This window comes from Ananas comosus, linkage group 13, assembly GCF_001540865.1.
Source record: "Ananas comosus cultivar F153 linkage group 13, ASM154086v1, whole genome shotgun sequence".
Lineage (NCBI taxonomy): Eukaryota > Viridiplantae > Streptophyta > Magnoliopsida > Poales > Bromeliaceae > Ananas > Ananas comosus.
In genome coordinates this window covers 7,793,971-7,816,144 of record NC_033633.1, presented here as the reverse complement: position 1 = coordinate 7,816,144, position 22,174 = coordinate 7,793,971, and the positions used below count along the sequence as shown (strand labels likewise).

Below are 22,174 nucleotides of genomic sequence, written 5' to 3'. Positions count from 1 at the left end.
GACTGCCAAATGACCTCCTATCCGCGATCCGTCTGTTCTGGAGTTTATTCCCCGACACCACGATGCTACGATTCCATTTCCATGATTTTTGGAAGCTTTCGCCACGAGCTGCGGCAATCTGTACCTTAACGGCTTCGATCCTCAATATCTCCGCGTACACTCGTCGGATCGCCGAACCGAACGCACCGTTGCGTTCGTAGACCTACCAATTAGGTTTACAGAGTGTTAAAAGAGATCAAACCCTCCTGTAAATCAAATCGCCATTTTGGAGCCCTAGATTTGTACTACGGCAAAATCCACCAAATTGATCTCCAATTCATGCAATAAACATCTATTAAGCTTGCTAGGATTCATCTAAATCCAATTCTAGAGAAAAAGGCTCAAGCCCTAGAGATCTACCATTAATAAGCATCAAGCTTACCTTTAGGTGTTAGCTCCAAGGTTGAGAGGAAGAAGAAGATGATGGTGGTGATGATGCTTCTCTTCTTCTCCTCCCTTTTCTTCTTCTTCTCCTCCTCTTCTTCTTCTTCTCCTCTTTCTTCTTCTCTTTCTTTTCTTTCTAGAGAGAGAGAGGGAGAGTTTTAGGGTGAGAGGGAAGAGAGAAAAGGCCCATCTCTCTCTTCTATACACTCACATGAGGGCAAAATTGCATAAAAATCCCTCAACAAAGCCTCTTTTGCAACAGCCCGAACTGGGCCATTTTCGCGCTCGGGGACCGGTCCTTGCTGTGAGAGACCGGTCCCTGAGAGACCGGTCCTTGCGGTGAGAGACCGGTCCCCGAAGGTCCAGTACTCAGCCTCAAGGACTTAGCCAAATTTCAGCCTTTTTCACCGTTTCTTCTCCGTTTTCGCCCGTTTTCGCTCGTTTGACCTCCGATTCGTTTCAAATCGAACCGAGACTCTTCAAACATGTTTTCGAGCATGTTTCCATCATCTTTTCATCCTCGCTAATGCTGGATTTAGCTCCCGGCCTAACATGGCCTTTCGGCTCCGTTTTCGCGCCTATGCGCACCGAAACGCCCGATTACCCCAGAACTTCACCGGGACCATTCAAACAGCTCTCCAACCAAATGTACACCGTAACTTCATGATTTTAGAAGTCCGATACCTTACAGGTACCGTCTTCGGGGAGTGCGGTCGGGGGCGTGACAGTTGTGGTATCAGAGCGAGTAAAGAGCAAGCAAAAGAGAGAGTCTAGGATGACCTAGGAGACTCTAGGTTGGTTAACCCTAAGGTTATAGGTGCGTGAGTGCGACGTGAACCTATGACGCGGCGGAAGCTAATCGATTGGGTTTGGAGTTGGCATTAAGACTCTGGTTATGGCTAGAGATGATCTAAGTGGTATTAGCTTTTGGCTTAAGGTGATTGTGTTGGCGGCCGACAACATGATGTCGAGAGACAAGAACGAGTACACTTACAAGCTGCCGCCTGATTAATGTTGTTTAATCGCTTACGCTTCGTAGTTACGATGACATGTTGGGTTAAGTAATTAACCGGTTGTTTGCGTTTCAGGAGCTATGGCACCAATGAGATGCTACGTGCGTAGGACCGCTCTGACACCACCTCGAGAGGTGCCTGAGCCAGCTGTGCCTCCAGTGGCGCCAGTGCCAGCTGGGCCTACTGAGGTGTAGCAGTTGCGAACGCAGGTTATGGCGCTCACGCGACGGTTCGATAGGCTCCAGGAGCTACTGGAGCGGCAGGTTGCGGCGGCGGCAGCGGGTCTAGGCCGCGGTCCGCCTGCGCCTTCGGTTCGAGCCCCCGATGCGGCCGAGGGTGTGGGTGGCGTATCAGTTCCGGTGGCGGCGCAACCCCCACCGGTGGATATTCCTCCGACGAGTTGGAGTTCTCCTACCCCCGCGGTGGCGGTTGAGGAGGCGGAGTGTGAGCGCTGCTATGTGGCGCTCAAGAGGTTCACTAAGTTTCACCCACCTACTTTCGACGGAGAGGTGGTGGATCCAGCGACGGTGGAGTCTTGGCTGATGGCTATGGAGACTCTATTTGAGGACATCTTCACCTTGGAGAAGGACAAGGTGAACTTGGCCGCTCATTGCTTCGAGANAATAGAAACCTTAGAAGCTAGTGGTTAGTGTTGTGATCCTAAGGTAATAGAAACCTTAGAGTAAAGTTATGAGCTAAAGTAGCCAAGTAAAAGTAGAATTCAAATGATCTACTAGTTGTTGCATGATTTTCCTATCGCATATTGTGAGGCATGGCATGTATTTCAATTGAATATATATATATCTGTTGTATATTGTTGAACTAACATGTTGCAGTGCCTCCTCGGACCTATCGGTCGAGTTTTTCCCTTGGGTGGCCGTACCCACTGGGAACCATGGAGTTGGTTCTCACCCCACGTTGTTTTCGGGTTTTCAGGTCGTTCGTGTGCGGCGCGGCGGCGCGAGGCGAGGGCGTAGCTCAGTAGATAGCGCCCCACCACAGAGACCGAGGTAGCCGTACCCTGAGACAGTCTAGCTTAGGGGTCTAGAAGGCAAGAAAAGAAAATGTATCAAACTTGTAAATTAAATGATGTAATAATTGGATTGTAATTTGGAAGTAAAAAAAGAATGTAAACTGAAACTGTGATGTATAACGTGATTGTGAAATGAATGCTTGTAATAGCAAGTAGTTTATGTATTTGATACTTCCTTATGCAATCTGGATTGATATCCGTTCCTTGTTGGAACATTCGTTGATTGTTTGGATTGCGACGCCTTGGACGTACTGGGGAGACTCTGTTCGCGTACAGGGGAATTCCCGGTCCGTTCGGCGGTCTGTCGGTGGCGCCGCGACCCGGTCCAAATCGGCGGTTGGCCGCGGGGGGTGACACTTGTTGTGCACAATCTTGTTGATTAGCCTAGGGCGGACAAGGGAGACTCTGTCCGTTCGGCCTCACGCCCGCCGCCCTCGAACCGGACCAAATCGATACCGTCTTCGGGGAGTGCGGTCGGGGGCGTGACAGTTGTGGTATCAGAGCGAGTTAAGAGCAAGCAAAAGAGAGAGTCTAGGATGACCTAGGAGACTCTAGGTTGGTTAACCCTAAGGTTATAGGTGCCTGAGTGCGACGTGAACCTATGACGCGGCGGAAGCTAATCGATTGGGTTTGGAGTTGCCATTGAGACTCTGGTTATGGCTAGAGATGATCTAAGTGGTATTAGCTTTTGGCTTAAGGTGATTGTGTTGGCGGCTGACAACATAATGCCGAGAGACAAGAACGAGTACACTTACAAGCTGCCGCCTGATTAATGTTGTTTAATCGCTTACGCTTCATAGTTACGACGACATGTTGGGTTAAGTAATTAACCGGTTGTTTGCGTTTCAGGAGCTATGGCACCAAAGAGATGCTACGTGCGTAGGACTGCTCCGGCACCACCTCGAGAGGTGCCTGAGCCAGTCGTGCCTCCAGTGGCGCCAGGGCCAGCTGGGCCTACTGAGGTGCAGGAGTTGCGAGCGCAGGTTACGGCGCTCACGGGACGGTTCGATAGGCTCCAGGAGCTACTGGAGCGGCAGGTTGCGGCGGCGGCGGCTGCGGCAGCGGGTCTAGGTCGCGGTCCGCCTGCGCCTTCGGTTCGCGCCCCCGATGCGGCCGAGGGTGTGGGTGGCGTATCGGTTCCGGTGGCGGCCCAACCCCCACCGGTGGATATTCCTCTGGCGAGTTCAAGTTCTCCTACCCCCGCGGTGGCGGTTGAGGAGGCGGAGCGTGAGCGCGACTATGTAGCGCTCACGAGGTTCACTAAGTTTCACCCACCTACTTTCGACGGAGAGGTGGTGGATCCAGCGACGGTGGAGTCTTGGCTGACGGCTATGGAGACTCTATTTTAGGACATCTTCACCTTGGAGAAGGACAAGGTGAACTTGACTGCTCATTGCTTCGAGAAGCGGGCCAAGAATTGGTGGCAGAGGGTCAAGCAAGACCGACTCCCGGAGCTTCCCCCGATCGATTCGGCGGAGTTCCGCAGGCTAATGTTCGCCGAGTACTTCCCCAACAGTGACAAGAGAAAGATGCGGGAAGACTTCCGCCAGCTCAAGCAAGGTAACCGCACGGTTCGGGAGTACGAGCGGGAGTTCACCCATCTCCTGAGCTGCGTTTCGGACGTGGCGGTGACAGAGCAGGACCAGGCGGATTGTTTTGTTCGAGGACTTCGGCCCGGAGTATTCAAAACGGTGCATGCCTTCAAGTTCCACTCTTTGGCGGAGGCTTTAGACCGCGCGCTATGGGTCGAGCACGGGAACGCTTGCGAGCGTGAGGACCGTGAGGCGCTCGACAAGGATAAAGGCAAGAAGAGACAGGGTGGTGGTTCGGGCGGTCAGTCTAGCTCCAAGCGGCCCCCGAAGTATCCACGCTCTCAGCCCAAGGGTCGTGGTGCTCAGCGATGCGTCTTCTNTCCAGGAGGCCCCCGAAGTATCCACGCTCTCAGCCCAAGGGTCGTGGAGCAGAGCGATGCGTCTTTTGCGGCGGAGACCACCGGCCGGGTGTGTGTGAGCATCGCCGTGGGAGGTGCTTCAAGTGCGGGCAAGCGGGACATGTCATCCGCAACTGTCCTCAAGGAGGAGCTTCGCCTGCTATGTTGACTGCATTGGCCCCGGCGGTTCCAGCTCGCTATGCCTTGCCCCCTCCTGCAGCATCTACTGGGCGAGCAGCGGCGCCACGCCAACCAGAGCCTGCACGATCTGCGCCGAGCGGGAGGATGTATGCCGCTCCAGTGCACGTTGAGAAGCCTTCAGAGGCCGGTAAGCATAATGTTGTGGCAGGTATAATTTTGGTTAAGGGTGTTCGAGCGAGAGCTCTATTTGATACAGGTGCATCACACTCATTCATTAGTCGATCGTTCGCACAAACACATGATATTGAGTATCGTCCGGGGGAGCACGTTTGACATGTTGAGGGCCCCGGGAGATCATTTATGGTTAGGAAGCGATGTTTGGCATGTCCAGTGCAGGTGAATGACTGGGTTATGCCGGTCGACTTGTTTGTGCTCAAAAGGCTGAATGAGTTCGACGTCATATTGGGCATGGATTGGCACTCGAAGTATTATGTGTCGATCGACTGCCCAACTCGAGTTATCACATTTCGGGAACCGGGTCAAGAAGAGTTCACCTACCGAGCTTGCAAGAGCTCGTGCTTCGCCGCGACGGTGTCTGCAACTAGAGCGAGGAAGTTGGTGAACAGCGGTTGCACAGCCTATTTGGCGACCGTTGTGGAGATTGATCGAGTAGTTCCGACCCTCGAGGAGTTGGCGGTTGTGCGGGAGTTCCCTGACATGTTTCCCGCAGAGTTACCGGGTATGCCGCCGGACCGAGAGATCGAGTTCATGATCGACTTGGTTCCCGGCACAGCACCGATATCTAAGGCCCCGTATCGTATGGCGCCGGCCGAGCTAAGGGAGTTGAGAGATCAATTACAGGATCTTCTAGATAAGAAATTCATTAGGCCGAGCGTTTCGCCGTGGGGTGCCCCGGTATTATTTATGCGAAAGAAAGATGGATCTTTTCGACTCTGCGTGGATTACCGCGAGTTGAACAAGGTCACGGTGAAGAACAAGTACCCGCTACCCCGTATCGATGACTTGTTTGATCAGTTGCAGGGGTCGCGAGTGTATTCGAAGATTGACCTTCAGTCCGGCTATCACCAGTTAAAGATTAAGCCGGAAGATGTTCAGAAGACGGCGTTTCGCACGCGTTATGGACACTACGAGTTCACGGTGATGCCGTTTGGGCTTACAAATGCCCCGGCAGCGTTCATGAGCTTGATGAACCGGGTGTTCCAGGAGTGCTTGGACCGATTTGTCGTGGTCTTCATAGACGACATTTTGGTATATTCGCGTAGCGACGAGGAGCACGCGGAGCATTTGCGTGCAGTACTTCAAATCCTTCGGGAGAAGAAGTTGTACGCAAAGCTGAAGAAATGCGACTTCTGGCTCAGGGAGGTTGCATTTCTCGGGCACGTTATTTTCGAGGGTGGTGTTTCAGTTGACCGGAGGAAAGTGGAGGCTATTGAGAATTGGCCGCGCCCGACGAGTGTAGCTGAGGTCCGTAGTTTTGTGGGCCTAGCAGGTTATTATCGACGGTTCGTGGAGGGGTTCTCAAAGATTGTGACTCCACTTACCCGTCTGACACAAAAGGGCACCAAGTTCATTTGGGGTGACGAGTGCGACCGGAGTTTTAAAGAGTTGAAGTAAAGGTTAACTTCGACTCCGGTACTCGCCCTACCGGTGCAGGGACAGGACTATGTCGTCTACAGCGATGCTTCTTATCTGGGCTTGGGGTGTGTGCTGATGCAGGGCGGGAAAGTTATTGCTTATGCATCCCGTCAGCTAAAGAGCTATGAAAAGGACTACCCCATTCACCATTTAGAGTTGGCGGCGGTGATCTTTGCCTTGAAGCTATGGAGACATTATCTATATGGTGCTCATTGCGAGATCTACACCGACCATAAAAGCTTGAAGTATCTATTTACCCAGAAGGAGCTGAATATGCGACAGCGGCGGTGGTTGGAGTTGCTTAAAGATTATGATGTTGATATTCTCTACCACCCCGGGAAGGCGAACGTAGTTGCCGATGCGCTTAGCCGGAAGTCTGTTGAAAATCTAGCCTTGTGGGTTACTAATCAGACGCCCCTGTGGTTGCAAATGGGGAAGATGGATTTTGTCGTTGGCTTGCCTCGATCGACAGGTGGCCACGATGCTATTTGGGTGATTGTGGATCGTTTGACAAAATCAGCACACTTTCTACCGATCCATAACACTTGGGTAGACGAGAAATTGGCTCAGGTATATCTTGATGAGATAGTGAGACTTCACGGGGTGCCGAAGTCGATTGGAGGAGCCTGCAGGATGCCCTTCACGGGGTGACTTCACCTCACATTTTTGGAGGAGCCTGCAGGATGCCCTTGGGACGCGTCTCAAGTTTAGTACTGCATTCCATCCCCAGACAGATGGGCAGACAGAGAGGACTATTCAAACTCTGGAGGATATGTTGCGAGCGTGTGTTATTGATTACAAGGGTGGTTGGTGTAAGCACATACCGATGGCCGAGTTCGCCTACAACAACAGTTATCATGCTAGTGGGCATGGCACCGTTCGAGGCTCTATACCGGCGGAAGTGCTGATCTCCCATTCATTGGAGTGATGTAGGCGAACGAGTTGAGTTCGGTCTGGATATTTTGCGAGAGGCGGAAGAGAAAGTCCACCTTGCTCGCAAAAGATTGCTCACGGCGCAGTCACGGCAAAAGAGTTATTCGGATAAACGCCGTAGAGATTTAGAGTTCGCGGTGGGTGACCGCGTGTTCTTGAAGGTTTCGCCGATGCGAGGCGTGAAGAGGTTTGGGGTGCGAGGAAAGCTGAGTCCCCGTTATATTGGCCCCTACGAGATCTTGGAGCGAATTGGGACGGTGGCGTACCGACTTGCATTACCCCCGAAGCTTGCGGGTGTGCACAATGTCTTCCACGTCTCCAATCTTCGCAAGTATGTGCATGATCCCGAGCACGTTCTAGTGTACGAGCCGCCGGAGCTTCAAGATGATATGAGCTATGAAGAATTTTCGGTGGAGATTTTGGCTTGAGAAGTGCGTAAGCTAAGGAATCGAGAGATTTCCTATGTTAGGGTTCGGTGGAGCAATCACGACGATCGCGAAGCCACTTGGGAACTCGAGGACCTGATAAGAGCGAATCATCCTCACTTGTTCGAGGATTGAGGTAAGAGTTGAGTTCGAGATAAGAGTTGAGTTGTTTCGAGGACGAAACTCCTTTTAAGGGGCGGAGAATGTGAGATATTGAAACTCGATGGAATTCGGCTAACTTTGGCCAAATGGACCAAAGTGGGCAATTGAATGGTTTGGACAAGTTCCATTTCGCATTCTAACAAGTTTGGAAGAGCAAAAGTGAGCTCCAAAGGTGTTGGAAGGGTTTTGGCATCGATCGGCGCGAAGTAAAGCCGAAATGAAGTGAAAACAGCATTATGGAGCTGTTGTACCGGTACAAGGGCGATGGTTGTACCGGTACAACCATCGCTGCCTCTCCGGTTAGAGGGCTTCAGATGCTGTACCGGTACAAGACCCCTTGTACCGGTACAAACCCATCGAAATCGAGAAACCGAGCTCTCGGGTTGCGCTCGGTTTCGCTGTCACCCAGGCCTTGTACCAGTACAAGAACCCGTGTACCGGTACAAGGGACCCGAAATAGCTGGGCTGATTAAAAAAATAGAAAATAGAGGGGCTTTTGGGGATTTTGTTACAATAGAGGACTTAAGCCTCTCTCTCTCAGCGACTCCCTCTCACTCTTAGCCTCTGTCTCTCCCTCTCACTTAGCTCTCTCTCTCTCTAACAGAAAGAAGAAGGAGAAGAAGAAAGAAGGAGAGAAAGAAAGAGAAGAAGAAGGAAAGGAAGGAGAAGATCAAGGAGAAGAAGAAGCAGCTTCTCTCCCTCCTCTTCTCAAGCTAGGGCTTGCTTTGGAGTAAACCCTAGAGGTAAGCCTCAACCCCAACTTGTGGATCTAGGGTTTTGGGAGCTTTTTGTTGGTTTTATTGGTTCAAATGGAACCTAATGAGCTTAGAGAACAAGGATCTAGCTCACATTGAAGCTAGAAACCATGGGTTCCCATGGTTGCTAAATCTAGGGCTTGATTTTGGAATTTTTGGGAATATAGGGTTTTGATCTATATTGAGGGGTCGGAAACCTAATTGCTATGTTCCCGAACGCGTAGGCGAAGACGGTTCGTCAATACGTCGAGCGAGCGCGGAAATATCGCCGATTTGGGTGCTCTAGGGTTCGTTTTGACCCAAGGTGTTGAAGCAGCGCACGTGGACCGCGACGCCAAGTTTCTTAGCTTTCCGGCACTACCACAAGGAGGGTGGTGACCATTCCGAAGCAGCGGGGCTACCTTCTATGTCTGAGTTAATGTTGATCTAGTTGCATCTTGTGCATATACATATAGGGTTAGAAGATTGTTGCTATTGCTTATATTTGCATACTAGTAGCTATATCCCTTGGTTGGTTGATCCATGATTTAGTATGCATGAAATGTATGATGAAAACCTAGAGCCTATATGTGATGATTAATGTTTATGTGATTAAAGAACTAGTATAATGTAACTAGTGTTGATGATGAGTCTAAATGACGAGTGGCATCTAGTTTAGAAAACTATGACGAGTGACATCTAGTTATAGAAAACTATGATGAGTGGCATATGATTGTTGATAACCTTAGTGTAGTTGAGACACTATGAGATTGGGTACAAGAACACCTTGATTCCATGATGAGATTACCCTTAGTGGGTAGGTTGCTGTTGTTCGTGAGTTGATCGTGCTCACATAGCCTGTCTGCGCTTGGAGGGGTCGCTCCCCACAAGCTGTGCACTCCGGAGGTTGGTCACTAGAACGATAGTCAGTGTGCTGTCTAGACGGTCTGTGTGCTGTCCGCAGGCGGTCTCGGGGAATAGTTCAGTGAGACTTTTCCCTATGAGGCTTACACGTGAGACATGTTTGTGAACCAGAGTTCACCAGGAGATTTGGAAACCTATTGAGTCATACTCATTATTGTTGTTCATGATAGCTTGATTGCATAGCTTACTTGATGTTCATAGTAGCTTACTTACGCAGCTTTACTTATTGTTCATGCATCCATGATATCAGATTGAGGCATAGCTAAATATTCCTGCTCTACTTACCTGCTTTCGTTTCAGCATAGCTTTATATGTTGTATATATATATATCCCTCTATGCCTGCTTAAGACCTAGTGGGTAGATCGGCGGAGTCGGCGGCCGAATCCACTGGGAACTATTCGTAGTTCTCACACCCCACGTTGCAGGTGCTAGTTCGAGTATCCCCACCGAGCGGGAGGATCGCGGCAAGGGCTTGGCGCCCTAGCGCATTTGGTTGATAGCTTACTTTTTCACTTGCATTAGTTCACCCTGCTTTTACATTTTGAGAGTAGACGTTGTATAGGGTGAGGTTTTGGAGAGCACATGATGTATTTACATTTTGGAAAAAGAATGCAAGTTGTATCAAATGGTTAAAGCTTTAATGACATCAAAGAGATTAAATGTTTCAATTATGTTTCCACTACTTAAGCTCATATCTCTTTTGTATACTTGTATGTTCTTACTAGTATCGCTTGCTCTCGTTTGTGTTAGCACTGTTTCTCCTCTTGTTTTCGTTGAATGATTGTGTACGTAGTCAAGTTGTTTTCCTGAGAACTTGTTGTGTACAATCTTATTGGTTAGCCTAGGGGGGACAGGGACGACTCTGTCCGTTCGGCCTCACGCCCGCCGCCCTCGAACCGGACCAAATCGGTACCATCTTCGGGGAGTGCGGTCGGGGGCGTGACACTATCGATAGCACGAAACATTTGGTGCTATCAAGTTTTCTGCCGTTAGATTATCTCTTTTATCATTTTCATCCGTTTAATTATTGTCATGCCCCGAGCCCGCTTATTAGGTCGGTTCGGGCACGCCGACAGACGCTGAACGGACAGCATCTTCCCTGTCCGCCCAAGGCTCAACAATTACAACATGTATATATTTTACACAGCGAAAATAATGATATATATGGCTTGCACGAGGGCAAGCAACATCAAAAGTGAAAGTTCTAATCTATTGCATCCATACAAGTATTGTGAACACCTTTGATCACATACATGCATACAATAATTACATTCTCTTGTTTTCTTCTCTATACATCATCTATCACATGATTATCCCAAAATACATCACATTTATACAACTCTATTCATCATAACAAAAGATGACATACAGGAATGAACTATACTTTGGAGGTCTCTGTCTAAGGCGCGATATCCTTTATTTTGAAATAATCAAAAATTCTGAATCAGATTACTACTGATATTGCATTATAGTTTATATTGAATTACTATATTTAATTTAATTTATAAAATTCAGTAATCCTGACAGTAAATTATTATTCTATTCCAAAATTATCTTTGTGATCATATTTAATATTCTTTTTACTAAACAATAACTTAATATAATTTGCACTTAAATTAATTATATTAATAAGCAATATAAATAAAAAGACACATATAAAGCTAAAAATTAATTTCAACTAATATAAGAATAAATTTAAAAAAATATATTATATAAATATACAATAATTAAAAAATAAATAGATTTTAATTTAGAAACTCATTTATTAGGATTCGTGCAAATAGAGAGAGAGAGAGAGAGAGAGAGAGAGAGAGCGCTAAAAATAACACATTAAAAGAGTTTGGGAGGGTTTGAAGGGGTAAAATTATAATTTTATATAATAATATGCAAGATTACTTGCTTATCAATAATACGAGATACCCACTCCTTGATAATATTTTTAGAGTGCGTTTGGTTCGAGTTATCCTGGCAGGATTACAGACAATCCTGTCAGGATTACTGTGTTTGGTTCATCCGCTATGTAATCCAACCGTTAATATAGCATTACAAATCGAGCAGGATTACACCGAAAATATTAACGAGAAGGGGGTCGTGTATCTTGCATTACTGAAAACCGGTAATACTACATATTATGTAAAATGAAAATTTTACCCTCTAACTCTCGAAACCCTTTCAATATATTATTTTAAAAAATTTAATTTAAAATTTTGAATTGTCAACTTTTAATTTTTAATTTTTAAATTTGAATTTTTAAATTTAAAATTTAAAATTTTTAAACTTCAAATTTAAATTTTAAATTTTAAATTTAAATTAAAATTTTAGATTTTAAATTATAAGTTTAAAATTTTAAATTTTAAATTTTAAGTTTAAATTAAAAGTTTAGATTTTAAATTATAAGTTTGAAATTTCAAATTTTAAATTTCAAATTTCAAATTTCAAATTTTAAAACACAAATTTGTATTTTAAATTCTGAATTTTAAATTTAGATTTTAATTTTTTATTTTATATATATTTATATTTAAATTTTAGATTTTAAATTTAGAAATTCCATATTTTAAATTAAAATATTAAATTTAAATTGTTGTAAAAATTTAAAATTTAAAATTTAAAATTTAAAAAATTAAGTTAATTTAAAATAAAATTTGGTAAAAAAATATTGTTTGTAAACAGTAAAAAAAATTTTACGAAATATGACTAAGGGCAATTTTGGAATAGATTATATTTTATTGTCTAGATTAGTAAATTTTATAGACAGAAGCAAAGTAGTAACGCTATAAACGCTGCAATCCAGCAATACATTACTGTATTAAACCAAACGCACTAATGCAGCATGAATAGTAATCTCATTTAGAAATCCAAGATACCTGGATATATTGAAATACTCTGTAATATTACATAACTCGAACCAAACGCGCCCTTAGAGTAATATTGCATTATTGTAATGCTACATTACCGACTAGATTAGAGACTGGATTAACCACATGTAATAATTCCAATAGGATTGCCTGTAATTCTAATAGTATACCCTGAACCAAACACACGTGATTAAAATAGCAAATGAAAAGCCTCTTGGATCATGAGTCTCAACATCTTGTGCTTATTATATTTCTTACGCAGCAAATCTGGAGCTGAACAATCGGTGAAATAGCATGAACTAAGCTTACCATCTCCTGCACGGTGACACCTAATTAGCCATAAAACTAGATTTAGCCATGCGATCGAGCACCTAACCATTTATTTTGGGCAATTTCCAACTTATAGCATTAAACATGTTACCAGGTGCTTCATATTACAACTGTGAAAATAGCTTCTTCATCTCTCATGGGATTAAATCGAAGTGAATAACTTTTACTCTTTCCCACCTTGATCGGCACTAGTTAGGGTTAGTAATAGCCCTAGTAGAGGCCACCCTCTCTCTTGTTTTAACATTTATTAAAGATCTAGAAGGTGAGAAATACACAAAGCCTTTTAGTTCACTGTTAGGATTTGCGTACAATAAAACGCAGTGAAAAGAAAAATGAAACAAAATTTGATTTTAAAACTTGAGATCTAATGTCGAAAACCATGCAAAAACAGGATCTCTCGTGTATTTAAGATTGAAAGAGAAAAAGAAAGATTCAATCTTCACTTTTGTGCGAATAAATCTACACCGCGATCTAATAATCGGCCGCAAACGTCTGGCCTCTATAGATATTCAAACGAGGCCTCTATAGATATTCAAACGAGATTGCTGATCTGATCGGAGTACTCACCGAGGTGCTAACTCTTGTACAGAAAACGTCTTTCTACTAAAAGATCGGAGAGAATAAAGGTGTGCAGGAGAGGCATGACGACTAGATTTTTTTTATCAAAAACTTGAGTATAATATAAAAAGGAATATATTTTGTTGTAATTACGTCTTTCTTCTTATAGCAAGAGACCAATCCCTAGAGTAAGTGGCAAAGAGCTTGGTGGTTGGCATCTGAGACCCAAGTTGGAATCCTAAGTTAAAAAAAAAGAAAAAAAAAGAGACCAGTCCACGGAGACTCCCGGCTCATCATCAAACAGGTACTTAATACCCACAGGGTCTCTTTTGTTTGTCTCATTTGGAATCTATTTTTATTTCTTTTGTTTGTCTCATTTCTATATCTTTTGTTTGTCTCATTTCGAATCTACTTTTATTCAAAGAACTATTCAGAGTTCCTAGAGCTTTCCTAAGCCTTTTCTTTCTTCCCCTCCCGCGAAAAGGACGTGCCTAAGGATGCGGCTGAGAAAACTGTGAGGTTTATACAATGTTCTCCTTTCGTTCTTATAACAGATAATAAATGTTAAGGATAAAAACAAATCTTAATCCCTACACTCTAGGTCCTTTTTGATTCGGAGATAAGGCAAGACGAAAGTTATCAACGCTATTCCACCAGATAAGATGTCTTTTAATCGAAATACTTTTTTCCGGTCAAACCTTAATATTCCTGATTATCCCAAGAGAGCTTTGAATAATCCATTCCACCATTTTAATGAAATAGTGTTATTTCCAAGGTTAATTCTAAAGATTATAAATTGACTTAAAAGTAAATTATGTAGACATAATATTTACATATTACAAAGAGTAAATTATATAATAATAATTATTAATTATACTATATTAATTACTGCATATTTTTTATACTTAAAAATTATAATAAATTATACTTAACGATTATGATAAATTATTTTTATTAAATTTACGCTTCAGTAGAATTTGAAAAAGAAAAAGTATTTTTATAATAAAATATTTTTATTAAATATTATAATAGGTTTTTTTTTAAAACCAAGTACATATTCAAAATCAAATTCAATCTTCTTTTTTTTTTTTTTTTTTTACTACTTTCTATTATTCTATAAAATTAAACAAATGCACTTTCACTTATTCAGAAGGATAACAACATTACGAACCAAATACTATTATACTTTTATTTCTGACTATCACGGAATAATAAACTATCTCAAGATAGAAAAATTTGTTCCAATACTCGTTATTATCCCAGAACAAAACAAAGAGCATATGCGCAGCTACATGATACGACAAGCAAGTACATATCCTACTATAAACTATACTAAGACCTTAGAAAGGTCGATCTCTTCGCTTTCTCATGTAGATTTGATTTCAATTTAGCATTGTGAACACAAAGCATGATCTTAAGGTCTTTAATGCATGGATTCAGCAATGTTTGATCATACCGGCTTTGTTTCCCTGATGCGATCATGATTTGAAAACTTTATTTTGGGCACTTTTTTCTTTTTTCCATGGCACATATATATGAATATTATTCTTACAAAAAGAATAAGAGGTTGGCCAACTTCAATGTTAACGTCAAATGCCTTCAAGTCCAAGATTTAATGAGGACTTGGCGTTGAAGCTTCAATAACACCTAAATACATCAGCAGCATATTCACAACGCCATTTGGGTCATTTGGGTCTTATGGTTGGATGCGACAACGTTGGGTACACCTTCTAAGAGTTAGGCATATTGTCAGTAGCCATCCTTTTTTCATAAATCATTTCTGCCATCAACCTGTGCTTGCCAGTAGCCATCCTGTTCTCATAGATCATTTCTGCCATCACATTGTACCTAAAGAATTCCCCCTAGACAGCATAGTTATAGACTCTGCGTTGCAGGTGAAACAAAATCTCTAGTTTCCCTAATTTCACAGCAGAGGATACAGCTCTATGGAAAAATAAACAAAATGGAAGGACATCTGCCCTCATATTTTCAGCATCTAAAGGCTCTGAAATGTTGCATTTATTGCAGGACTGCATTGGTTGACCTTCTGAATGACAGAAGCAGAATCAGCCAACTGCAGGAGCATTGGTTCACCTTCCGGCCTATAGAAACAGCATCAGATAAACCAATGCCCTGTTTGGTGGACGGAGGCTGCAATGTCTATTAGCAAATCGAGTGGAAGTAGGCTTCTAGTTTATTGGCATGGGCGGGAAACAAAAGCACCAAATGGAAAAGGAGACATCTACAGCATTAGCGAGGATCACAATAATACAACTCTAAATTATACTTGTGGATTTCTTGTAAATAAGGAAGGATCCGAGGATGTATATATCAGTGGAAAATAGATCACCTAGACATATAGATCATTTGGAAGGAACCACATGTATTGAAAATAAATCAGAGTAAAAATGCTTTTTGAGGATCCTGAGGACAACTTGAAAAATTGAAGTTTCTTCAAATTATAAAAGCAAGAGAGGCATATTCAAGGATGAAACAGTGGCCTGTTGATCCATAGATAAATGTGTCATTGTAGACCCTTCATTAAAAAAGAGTAGGGTCCAAGAGATCTGCAATAACGCCTTGATATTTTTTTTATTCCACCACATATTCAACAATACTAAGTTCATGCACCTACAACCAAAATGATTTGCTAATAGAAAATGACTTAGATTACATTAGTGAACTCACTAAACTAACCATGAAGTGGCGACTGCGCATAAAGGGAATAAGGTAGATGCAAACCTTTGCAGTTAGATATCAGAAGATGAAACTGAGGATATGTTATGAAGTCATATCTGTTCGATTGTAGTTCTCCACAAACCTCCAGGAAGGTACCATCGCATTTGACCACTGAAGCCCAAATTTTAAAAGACCTTTAAGCCATCTGATTTTAACAGCAAGCTCCTCCAGTTCGAAAATGGAAGCCTCTAGAGTGTCAGGATGCCTTATTGAAGTCAGATAGATCTGCTTGTCGGTCCATATATTATCAAAAGAATCAAAGTAACGAAGTGGGTATCTGCTGGACCTGTATATGCTTTCACTGTTCATCAACATGGTCGCTGAATTTTTCACCTCATCACTTGAACTAGATGCTTTGCTAAAGGAGTTCAGCTTTCCATTCTCTATCAGCACGTCAGGTGAACTTGTTACTTCATCACGCAAACAGGATATATCATATAAACCATTAAGCATTGCTTCCGTGTCAGATGAATCTTTTACATTGCCACTCAGACTGGATTCGTACAAGCAGTTATGTATTCCCTCCATAGCATCATTGGATTCCAAGTCGGTACTCATGTTAATTCTTTCTGCATTTGAATCTTCTACAATAAGATTATTAGTGAAGAAGTAACACACAAAAGAGCATAACTCTTTGAAACAATGCATCGTATCAATCAGAAGTAACTCAGTAAGATTTTACAATATCCCTTCCCAAGCAAATCAGAAAGGCACATGGAATATCTTTCTGCATTTGAATCTTCTACAATTAGATTATTAGTGAAGAAGTAACACACAAAAGAGCATGACTCTTTGAAACAATGCATGGCATCAATCAGAAGTAAGATTTTACAATATCCCTTTCCAAGCAAGTCAGAAAGGCGTATGGAATAAGAACTTGATGTATAGTTAGATGATTATATATACATATATATATCATCAATAAAACACAAACCACATCTGAAGAGATCAACAATGCAATAGTTTATCATATAAAATGACTGTTAATTTACACTAATCAAAATATCGTAGTCTACATCTTTGCATGAGATATATTGATTATGAAAATCTGACCATGTATTACGACCATTCTTTGACTTATTGAACTCTGAAGCTGATTTGCCTTTGTACTTTCGACCACGACTTATGAAAGCAGAACAAGTATTGGAAAATATTTCCCCCACCTCTTATTGTAATGCACTGAACTTTGCTAAATTGATAAGGTGCGGATTAGGTCATATTAGACTTGATTAAAGTGGGTTTTGAAAAGCTCAGACCGAGTTTGGATCGAACTGAAATCAATTCGGATCGAAACGGAATCCTGAATAGAAGCAAAATCTGAGTTTTAGCCTTTTCGGACGCCCAAAACAGGGATTCAGGCGCCTGAAAATGTTTTGATACCTCAAAGAGGGCATTCGGACCAAGGATTTAAGTGTCATGGCACGGGGTCGTGTCGGAAACTTGCCAGCACGGTGTGTGCCGGTCAAAAAAATTCTTGTGTGCCGACACATAATAGCATGAAATATTTATTTTCTTTAGCAACAAAATATTTTAACTATTTATTATATCTTTTTATCACATCTTTTGAATTTTATTGAGAAAATTACTTACTAATTTAAAGAATAGAGGGTTTTGAGCTGTGCCATCGGCACGGGGTCTGTATCGTGTCGGTATCTTGTTGGCACGGTATGGCATGGTGGATACGGCACGTGCCAATGGACACTTAAAACTTTGATTCGAACTATCTTTAGGATTCCCAACGTGAAAGTTCGGGTGCGCGCAGGAGTCGAGGATTTGGCCATCAGAATGTTCCTACGGGCACCCGGAACATCTTTCGGATAGTCTTCCGTGAGCGTCCGAATGGCTTTCAGACGCTCAACCTGAGAGCAGGGATCGTGCGGCCTGTTAAATAAATAGACACCTAATTTTCCCTGCGTGCGCCCAAATAATGTTTGGAGAGAGACTGAGCTGGCGTCCGGATTATCAATCGGGCGCAGCTACGTGAGGTTAGTCGGCGCCCGAAACCTGGCATAAAGGCTGAGAATCTGTTGGTTGTAAATTTGGATCGTTGGGGGGTTTAGGTGCTATTGTAGCACTCCCATATATAGGCTTTTCACAGCCAAACCCTAATCCCTCACTTTATTTTCCTTTTCACTCCCTCTCTTTTCCTCCTTTCTCTCTCTAGAACAGGGCCCTAGTTTTTCTCATTGTTGGAGCTTAGAGATCCATCTCCTTAGGAGCTTGGGGAAGGTCAAGAGCATCAAGAAGAAGCTCTAGAAGGGTGAAGAACTCTCTTAACCCATTTTTCTCATGCTAGGAGGTGGAGAGGTTAGTTGGTATCTTTAGGATTTTGTCTAGAGGTTTTTCCAAATGAGGGATTTTGAGATTCTAACTTTGTTAGAACTATTTTTAGGATTTTCTTGAGGTTCTAAGGAAATCATGGATCACCCATTAGAGAAGATCAAGAAGAAGGCAAGGAATGTCAGCGAAATGAATTTGATCGTCCTTTTGTCTAAAGTTTCCTTTGGTTGCATGCATATAATATGAGTAATATGTAAACTAAAATGTATAGTTGCATGTTAAGGGATCTAGTAGGTCAAGATAGCTCATGAGCATTAGCCTACGAAAAATGAGGTTTCTAACACATTGTATGATAAAAAAGGACACTGTGTAACATGCATGTAAGTATTATGTGAACCTCGAAACATAGGAAACAAGTGTGGCATCTAACCTAGTTTGAAACCTAAGGTGTGAATATAGTGACGTTTGAACTCTGGAGTAAACTTGAACGAGAGAACACAAAAATGGCAATTGAATAACATGGATAACACCAAAAGTCAGAAACTTGGGGTGAATGAGGAAACATGTTGCCCCTTCCGAAAGTGTCATAGAAGGAGAAGTCCAATCATCTTGACTCCCAATGCCACACTTGGAAAAGTCCGATCTCCCTCTACCCGAAGTATCTACCAACTGGAGAGAAGTTCGATATTTCTCGACTCTCCATGAGGTGAAAAAGAAAAGAAACCAAATTAATAAATTGGTTACAGTTGAGCATGTAGTTGAGTCATGAGTATAGACCGATGGCATAATAAAATGATTGTGGCATATTGTATATGTTGAGGCATTGTAGGCATTTCTTGCTTATTTGCATTCCTATTGTAGTAATAGTTGTTGCTTAGTATTGCTTGTTACTAATGCCTCCTTTAGACCGAATGTGTAGAGCGCCACTTTCGGCAGTTGCACCCACTGAGAACTCATCTAAAGTTCTCACATTTTTGTTGTTTACCCTTTTCAAATCTATTACTGTTGGTGAGGCGCGAGACCGCAACAAAGGTCGTCACGGAATAGTTAGACTGAGTGAGTGGTCTAGAGTGTACCCTTTTGTGCGAACAAAAAAAGACTCGTAATATTTTAGAAAGTACTAAGGGGCTATTTGGGAAACCCATGATATAGGGTAATAAACGTAATAAACCAACTTACTCTGAATTTTAGAAACCTCTATTTGTTTTTTAGTTGCTATGTTTGGATGGTCCAACAAAATAAAAATTTTACGGAGTAAAATAGGTATTATGGGTATTGGGGAAAAAAATAGAGGTCTATGCTCCGTAAATTTATTCTCCATTTGTCGTGCACGAAAGCTCGCCCCTTTCTCGCCTTTTTCATGTTCTACTCTTAGTTAGTTAATTCGTGTATAATACGCGAATTATTCCCTAACAATCATCCAAGCGTAATCATCCAAGCGTATAAAGCGCTCCGTTTACGAATTTTTTCCAAAAAATCAGAATAAAACATGTTTTTTTTCCTTGCTCAAAGTATTCGCAATCAAAACGGTTTTGCCGATTATATTCCAAAAAATTCGGATTGAGCAGCGGTGGAAAGATGAAATTTCTCAAGAAAATTTGGATTGGGCGGCCACGAAAAGATGAAATTTCTCGGACCGGTGTCGCGCGAACCGCTGCTCCGCAGATCCGTGCACTTCCTCCTGAGCAATCGAGCAACTTTGCTTGTTCTATTTTGAAGAAAACATGGAGAGGGAACGAGCAAAGAAGAAAAGAGGAGGGGCAAGGAAGAAGAAAATCGCAGCTCACCGCGTTGGGAAAAAGCACGGTCCACGAGGCTGCACTCAGCCTCGTGGATCGTGGGGAGTGAAAGGTCCACGGTGGACCTCTTACTCCCCCTTTGTGTTTGTATATATATATATATATATAGAGAGAGAGAGAGAGAGAGAGAGAGAGAGAGAACTAGGCTAGAATACTATCAATAGCACCAAGTTGTTGGTGCTATTAGGTTTTCCGCCCTTGGATGAAGAAATGAACGGTTAGAATGATGTGGGCCCCCTAGGGTTGAGTGAGTTGTTAGTTGAATAGTATAATCTAACGGATAAAAATAGTCAAAGGGTTAAATCTAACATCGGAAAACTCGATAGCACCAAGTGCTTGGTGCTATCGATACTATCCCAGCAGGACTCATATATATATATATATATATATAATTTTATATATAATTTTATTTTTATATTTATAAGAATTATAAATATTTATGATAATAGCATTAATCTAAAGAAAAATTTTAATTTAATAGACGAATTTTTATTCCGAATTTTTAAATGATAAACGTAAAATTCTTGTATAAATAGCGTATACGAATTATTGACGAATCCGATTTTTAAACCATATTTTTCAACAAATTTAAAAATCAAGAAAAGAATTTTATTCGTATTTTATCTGTACCGAACTTTTACCGTATCTGAATTAACTAACTATGGTTCTACTTTCTCCTCACCCTCCCCATTCTCTCTCTGTTTCCCTCCTCCTCCCCCTCCTCTCCAAACCCATCACGCTTTCCCCTCATCCTCGCATCCTTATTTTTCTTCTTCTTCCTCCTCCCCCTTCCTCTCCAAACCCATCACAATAACAACATCAGAGTGGGAGAGTTCGTGAAGTAGGATAGGCCCCGAGCCTAGGACATCCTCCTGCAGCGGTGAGCCGTGACGACAAAAGAGTAGGCAATGGTGTTGGCGGTGCTCACCCCGCTGTGCCTCCCGAAGGAGGATCTGCCCTGATGATTCTCCCGAGTGGTAGGGTTTTTTAGGTGATATATTTTAGTGAAATTTGATGAAATTTTTGAATTCAGCAATTTAGGTACTAACCATTTTGCATAATTTGTTTCAAATTTGTTATCCAAACTAAAATTTGGAGCAAAATCGAGTCTCATGAATATCTCACATATCTCATTTTTTTAATGATCTAGATTTAGTTTTCGTTTTATAAAAGATTTTGTAAAATTATGTATTTTTATGTCGACTTTCTAAGTTGTTGTAACTTTACAATTCAATCATCAATAGGTTTTGTTGTGCGGCAATTCTTCTCATTAATATGATTTAATTATATTATTTAATTATATATTTTAGATTTATTTATGGCAATTTTTCTAAATTTGATATAATTTACAAATGAATTATGCTTTTCTCTATGCTTTGATCAACAAATGGAAAAGCTTAGTTTTGCTTAATGCAACTTTTCTCAATTTATTTTTATATAACAATAATAATAGAGTGTTTTTTTTAAGACAATCCAAACACCCAAAACAGAGTATTTTTTTAATAGAGTTTTTCAATGTATCAAGTACGTTGTAAAATGAAACTCTTTTTTTTCAATGATCCCCAAACAAGCCCTAAGTGTCATAAATTTTAAAGAGTTTAAACTTGTAGTGGTTTAATTTAATAGTTGTACACTAATACTCTATGTATACATATGTATGTGTTACAGGTAGTGTATGTTCCGCTTCATGCGGGTAGAGAAAACTTGCCCGTCCGGCGGGTTTGTTGCACGTGCCTGAGTATGTCCAATTGGTAGGACTCAGGGCATGACATGTATCAGCAAGATCAAGTTTGTAGCACCAAGCTACTTCCAAAGCCCAAGAAGGTATACAAGTGGATTCAAAAACGAAAGTAGCAACAGGGATTTTTCTGGGAAAAAAAAAACCTTATGAAATTTTTATTTGGGTATATAACATCTCCAAAATTTTATTTCGGTATATTACCCTGTCGTCGCCACATCAATGCCACGTAAATGTGAAAAGTAGAAATATGGTAAATTGTTTTCCGTATCTCATCTTTAAAAAGAAAATGGTTTCATCATTTCTCTCACGTCTTAAAAGCGGTGAAGGATTCACCGCATTTCCTAAAACAACCCTAAAAAAATTCCAACATCCTGCACAAACAACCCACAAACAATCCTTTACAGAAATGCAGAGAATGATTCACCATTTTTCAAAGGTAGTGAATGATTCACCGTGTATAGTTACTCTACTATGAAAGCAACAAATGATCCACCGTC

The 22,174-nt window shown here is 42.0% G+C and overlaps 1 protein-coding gene across 7 annotated transcripts in view; it reads right to left on the bottom strand.

Annotated features, from left to right (window-relative positions):
* LOC109719548 overlaps positions 15,554–22,174 on the bottom strand; it is a 45,071-nt gene continuing 38,450 nt past the window's right edge. For 2 of the 7 annotated variants that reach the window (XM_020246296.1, XM_020246295.1), the window contains exon 7: positions 15,554–16,441. In XM_020246296.1, the coding sequence (XP_020101885.1) occupies positions 15,900–16,441 (542 nt within the window). In that variant the 3' untranslated portion in view covers positions 15,554–15,899. The other 5 variants (XM_020246299.1, XM_020246297.1, XM_020246298.1 and 2 more) reach the window with 5 other exon arrangements.